The 5,754-nt window shown below is 35.2% G+C and overlaps 1 protein-coding gene across 2 annotated transcripts; it reads left to right on the top strand.

Moving 5' to 3' along the window:
- Nucleotides 1–908: 908 nt before the first annotated feature.
- LOC122606601 (sec-independent protein translocase protein TATB, chloroplastic-like) lies at nucleotides 909–4,501 on the top strand. Of its 2 annotated transcripts, none has more exons than XM_043779446.1 (5): nucleotides 909–1,274; nucleotides 1,563–1,684; nucleotides 2,272–2,331; nucleotides 2,433–2,875; nucleotides 4,120–4,501. In XM_043779446.1, the coding sequence occupies exons 1-5, from the start codon at nucleotides 1,049–1,051 to the stop codon at nucleotides 4,181–4,183; spliced, it is 915 nt and encodes a 304-aa protein (XP_043635381.1). In that variant the 5' UTR covers nucleotides 909–1,048; the 3' UTR covers nucleotides 4,184–4,501. The 2 variants fall into 2 exon arrangements, with proteins under 2 accessions (XP_043635381.1, XP_043635389.1); XM_043779454.1 differs by having other exon boundaries at nucleotides 910–1,274; nucleotides 2,433–2,871.
- Nucleotides 4,502–5,754: the final 1,253 nt, after the last annotated feature.

Below are 5,754 nucleotides of genomic sequence, written 5' to 3'. Positions count from 1 at the left end.
TAAATCAACCAATATAAAGTTTTATCATTGATGGTGTAAGCCGAAAATGAATGGTACAAAAAAGAAAGAAATACGAGAGTATTGTTAATACATGGCACAAAGTTAACATACTTACCGCCTCATCCTACATCACTATCATCTCACAGGATTTTGAATCCTCCTTTTATTTCATATTTGAAGTTACTTTATGTTATAAATATAAAAAATGAGAATATGACGTATGAATTAGTGTAATGTGTATGAACTATTATATATAATTCAATTATTTTAAAAATATTGGGTTGGCGGGTCGACCTGACAACCCAACAACCCAACCTGGACCCAACCCAGAAAAAATCAGGTTGGTGGGTTGGCGGGTTAACGGGTTGGTGGGTCGAAAATAATCAACCCTAACCTGATTTTTTTCGGGTTGGATTCGGCTTGGGTCAAAAATGACAGTCCTACATATCAACATTTTTTTATTAACGTAATGAACTCAATCCTTTCTAAATGGGGTTCAATCACTAAACTAATGCTCAAAGGCTACAAAAAGTTCATCGAAATCAATAATTTTTATTATCTAAATAGCATAAAGAAACATCATATATAAAAAGAAAAAAATGACATCTAAAATAAAAAACTTGTCAATTAAATGTTAGCTACGTAACCACAAAAATTTATCTTACCCATTATTCATTTTATTTTAGTAATAACTAGGTTATAACTCTAGCTATGTTTCTAAACATTGTAAACAAAAGTTCTACTATATGCTCAAAACCAAAGTTCTATCTAATCTAGTCTAATAGTAAATTTTTACATTTTTAGGTTAAAAGTTCCACCTAACGAAATGTTATAAAAAAGTTTCCGTTCGACCTAAAAACTGGTTTTAAAAACATCAACCCAAACACTACATAAATTTGCTTCTACAACACTACGATGAAACTATATCAAGGATCAACAGTCAAGATAACATTAGGCCCACATCCAAACACCCACCAATCATCTTTCAATCGAACATTTCCTCAACCTCAGATCGACTCGCCACAGACCACCAACCACCTTCTTTTCCATGGCTTCTGCAACTTTCATTCACCCCTCTTCATCTTACACTTTACCCACAGTTTCTAAATCATCCCACTTTTCTGTATCTATCTTTGCATCCCCTGTTTCCTACTCCAAAAACCCAACTTTTAGTTCATTAACAGTGGTTCCTCAACTGGGTTTATCTTCTTTTTCAACATGGAATGGACTTAAGTCAAATGGGGTTTCAATCTTGCTGAAAAGTTTCAAGTTTGGTAAGTTTCTTTGACTGTCAAGTCAAACTTGGAATTTTTGAAGTGGAAAAAGATTTAAACTTTTGTTAACATTTAAACTTTTGTTAAGATTTAAACTTTTGTAGTCTTTGTTATGAAGTTGTTTACTTTTGGTAAAATTGGGTAGGAAGAGTTTGGAATGCACATTAATTTTGAAGTTGTAGTTTTTACAGTTTGACTAAAAAAAGTCAACATGTTTGGAACAGAGGTATTGTTGAAGACTTTGTGTGTATTTTATTGAAGTATAAGTCTTAATTTGGTTTTTTGCAGAAAAGAAAAGGAAATGTGGAGGGAAAGGTGTGTTTGCATCTTTATTTGGAGTTGGGGCTCCTGAAGCTTTAGTGATTGGAGTGGTTGCATTGTTGGTTTTTGGCCCTAAAGGTCTTGCTGAGGTATTTATAACTTAGTTTAAACATCTTGATATATTGATGGCTTTTTCATTTCTGGAAAAATAGAGTTTACTTGAGAATGTTTTTGATCTCATTTTGTCTACTTTACTACTTGGGTTATAATTTCCTGCTTTAGTTAAATATTAATCTTTCTTTTAAGGGATTCAAAAAGTAGAATTGTAAGTTTCTACATGTATACAACATGGTGTTTATTAGAGCTACTAGACTGAAGTGGTGATAATTAGTCTCAAGTGTTTGAGTAACAATTACTATTATTTCAGTGTTTGATTATTTGTGGTCAAACTAATCGGATGTGAAGAAGAAAGTATGTACATAAATGAAAGGTTACCTAGTTATGTATCTATAGCTTAAATCATCGAATTATATGATTTTGGACTTGAATTTTATTCTAGATGCAAAAATGACCCACTTTGATTACTCATATCGCATAAATATCTAATGACTCATATAGATTCAATACCTAAAGGTCAAGATGTATTTGTAACTTTTTGTTTATATAGATAACACAAAAGAACTTGTAAATTCACTTTAATTCTTCGATGTGCCATGTAACGCATCTTATATTACAGATTGCTAAAGGCGCAGGGAAAACTTTGCGGACATTTCAACCAACCATTAGGGAACTTCAGGCAAGAAATTTAGTGTCATTTTTATTAATGTATCATCTTGTAACTATCTAAATGTTTAAAATAATCCAGTGCCATGAACGGCGCTTTCATTTTGTTTATAGGAAGTTTCAAGGGAATTCAAGAGCACGCTTGAAAAAGAAATTGGTCTTGATGAGCTTAAAAATCCATCACAACTCAACACCTCCAATCAACCTACCATGTCCTCAGCCCCTACATCTTTTGCCACTCCTGAAAATTCTCAAGCAGTAGCAACAGAAACCGCAACTGCTGCCACCACAGGTGACTCTCGGGCAGCAACACCTATAGTTGAAACCAACGAGGATTCTCAGGTGACAGCAACACCTCTGGCCGCAACCAACGAGGATTCTCAGGCTACAGCATCACTGCTATCTGTAACCAACGATGATTCTCAGGCAACAGCAACATCTCCAGCTGCACCCAACGAGGATTCTCAGGCAACAACAGCACAATTTACTGCCCCCGCCGGAAATTCTCAGGCAGTAGCAACAACTCCTGCTGCCACCATGACAACTGAGCCTAGTAAGTACGCTACTACTCTCCATCATGAAACTCCTCTGCTATTCTCACTAGGGGTATAAACATGGGCGATTTGGGTAACAGGTCACAAGCATGTTGTTTTAATGTGGGTTAAACCAACTGCAAACACGTTTGATATGTTTGTATTAATATTTATATGCTCTATCTGTTGATATGATCATAGAGATTATATTGTTACATAATTTATGATGACGTTTGTATATTAAAACAATTTATGAAGCTTTAGGCAGGCCCGGCAAAAAATCTGAACCCAAGTAAGAAACCTGGACCGAGCCAACTCGAACCCAAATTACACTATTTATTCGGTTTCCAGGTGACCCAGACAACCAACTTGAAATCTGCCATTAATTGGATGGGTATTTTGATGTAACAATTTCAACTCGACTAGTTAGGTGGATTAGGTTTCTTTTTATTTTTTACTTTAGTTTTTGTATAAATAATTGGTATTAATAATTTATTACAACCCAATCTAATATTGAGTAATGATACATATGACTAAGTAGTAGGTGAGTAGGTCTATAAACATGCCTAAAAATCTGGTGCCGGACATGATCAGTGGCTAAGATTCGGAGAATGAAATTGCATAAAGTCATTGTTTTTCTCACTTTAAATCTTAACCATGGCACCAGATTTTTGTCTACCAAATTAGTCACATTTATCATTTTCTTTAATATTTTAGCCCATACCCATCTATTAGCCCGTCCTTTAACTTTTAACTCATAGTTTATCAATTAAATTTAGCCCAAGCTAAAATTTATGGCTTATTCAAGAAGCCGAAAACTAAGCCAACCTTTTTAACCCGAACAACCCAAATTCTTTGTCGGTTTGAGTTAAGGGTAACATGTCAGCTTCCAAATAACCCTGCTTAATTAAATCAAGCCTGATTCATTAACCTGATCCATTAACAATTAAACACCCCTTGATTTAGGCATTTGAATATAGTTCAGAATATTTTGGTAGACTTTCAACCAGTTTCCCTTTTTAGTTGATTACCTTCAGCTTAGCCCATTAAAGACAACACACCACCCAGATTGCCACTTCATTAACACATCCTGGTACCAAAGGCTCTTGGGGAGCCTAGCGGTATCACGGTATGTGAGGTGACCCGGCAACTAACAAGTTGTGGGTTTTAGTCATATGGTGGAGAAAGTGTCTATTTGTGTGAGTTATATGTCTTTCTAAATGAAATACAATAATAAATTAACACATCTTTGGTATAACTGATGGCAGATTCTGTTCAAGAAGTAGCTGTTGGGTCAGAAGTTTGATACCCCAGAATGGTTTGAAATTTTGACCAGTAACACAGAACCTGAATGATCCTCCATTGCTATTTCAGAAATATGGGGCATTGCCCATTCTTCACTCGTATAACTGTAACGTTTTAATATGTATCTCCATATTTATTGTATATAGGACAAGTTCTTACGCTTTGATATAGAGCACCAAATGTTTTCAGGACAAGGTTCCAAGGATCTAAAGTTAGATCTTGATATATTCTCAGGAAATAGACCACGTTACTTAAAAGTGTTTGTGGTTATATGTTAATCGATTACGAAGAACATGTGTTGTCAGTTATAAGTCGCCAACAAATTGAATTTGGTTTTCCAGTTTATAGTGAGTGAACCAGATGTCTCAAATTTATTAGCTGCGCTTTTAACTTTTGTACCTGGAATTTATCATGATTGATCCTGCAATATTTTTGACCAATTTTGTTGTATTTGTTGGACATAAGAAATGTAGATGTATTAAAGTGATTGCTTAGGCCTATCCCAAAGCTAGAACAACCTTTACCTCTTCTGCACATTTTTCACATTGTCACATCAACTTTTCTCTATCTTCATCCACCTCTTCCACAATCACTCCTTATAACCCCTCTTCCACACTTTTATTTTATTTTATTTTATATTTAAACAAAATATTAATGATTCAACATTTATTTAAAATTAAACATTACAATACATAATTAAAAAATACAGTACATGATTAAAACATGAAATAGATAATAAAACTACGATTACTCTTCATCTTTGATTGACATTTTTCCTAATCCACGGTGAGCCGTTTCATTGGCCCACCACAGGTCGTGTTCTGAGCATTTCACTTCCCACGTTGATTTGCATTCTCCGCAGTTGTCGTGGTACGATTCTGCCCAAGTGCATTGGTCGGTCAACGTGTGACCGGCCTTAAAAACATGATCGATCGCCCTCTTCACCCTTTTGCTCTCATCCTGTAGAAAATAAGAATATGTCTCTTCGTGTTTCGAGACCATGCGACCTGGTGCTTCTATTTCCTGAACGTGTTGGTCACATTGGTATCTTTTCTTCCGTAGGTAAAGCAGTTCCCCAGAGAGTTCATTTTGAAGGAGGGTGTCCTCTTTGACATCTTCCATGATTTGTGCTTTCATCTCATCTTTGGTGAAACGAGGTCGGTGAACGTTCTTATTTGATGATGATGAAGCCATTTGGAATGGTAAGTGAGTTAGCAGATGAAATAAGTTTGAAGATTGATAATGTGATGAAACTGGTTAAGGTTCTGGGTATTTATTTGTAGAGTGATAATGTAGCTAGCCGTTAAGGGACTGTAAATGTAAATATATTTTGGCCGTTTCAGGGAATGTAAATGTAAATATTTTTTGGCTGTTTGAGGGACTGTAAATGTAAATATTTTGAATTTTGAACGTTGGAGGAGCGTCTGTGACTTCAGCAATAAATACTGTCTCATTACCAGACATTTCATTTCAAAACTCACACTTTTATACATCTGCAATAGCTTCTTCATCAAATGCCCCTAACCGAAAACCACGAATGATTGTCGATCAAGTGAATGACAGTATCATGGCTGATATCTTCGACCACCAAATGTGCA

The sequence above is a fragment of the Erigeron canadensis genome, chromosome 1, assembly GCF_010389155.1.
Source record: "Erigeron canadensis isolate Cc75 chromosome 1, C_canadensis_v1, whole genome shotgun sequence".
Classification (NCBI taxonomy): Eukaryota; Viridiplantae; Streptophyta; class Magnoliopsida; order Asterales; family Asteraceae; genus Erigeron; species Erigeron canadensis.
The sequence above is the reverse complement of the archived record's forward strand: the minus strand, read 5'-3'. Positions and strand labels throughout refer to the sequence as shown.

Excerpts from the sequence above, each read along its gene's own strand:
- LOC122606601 (XM_043779446.1), top strand. The coding sequence starts at position 1,049 with ATGGCTTCTGCAACTTTCATTCACCCCTCTTCATCTTACACTTTACCC. Across the intron at positions 1,275-1,562 it reads GCTGAAAAGTTTCAAGTTTG|AAAAGAAAAGGAAATGTGGA; the intron begins GTAAGTTTCTTT and ends GGTTTTTTGCAG. Across the intron at positions 1,685-2,271 it reads GCCCTAAAGGTCTTGCTGAG|ATTGCTAAAGGCGCAGGGAA; the intron begins GTATTTATAACT and ends CTTATATTACAG.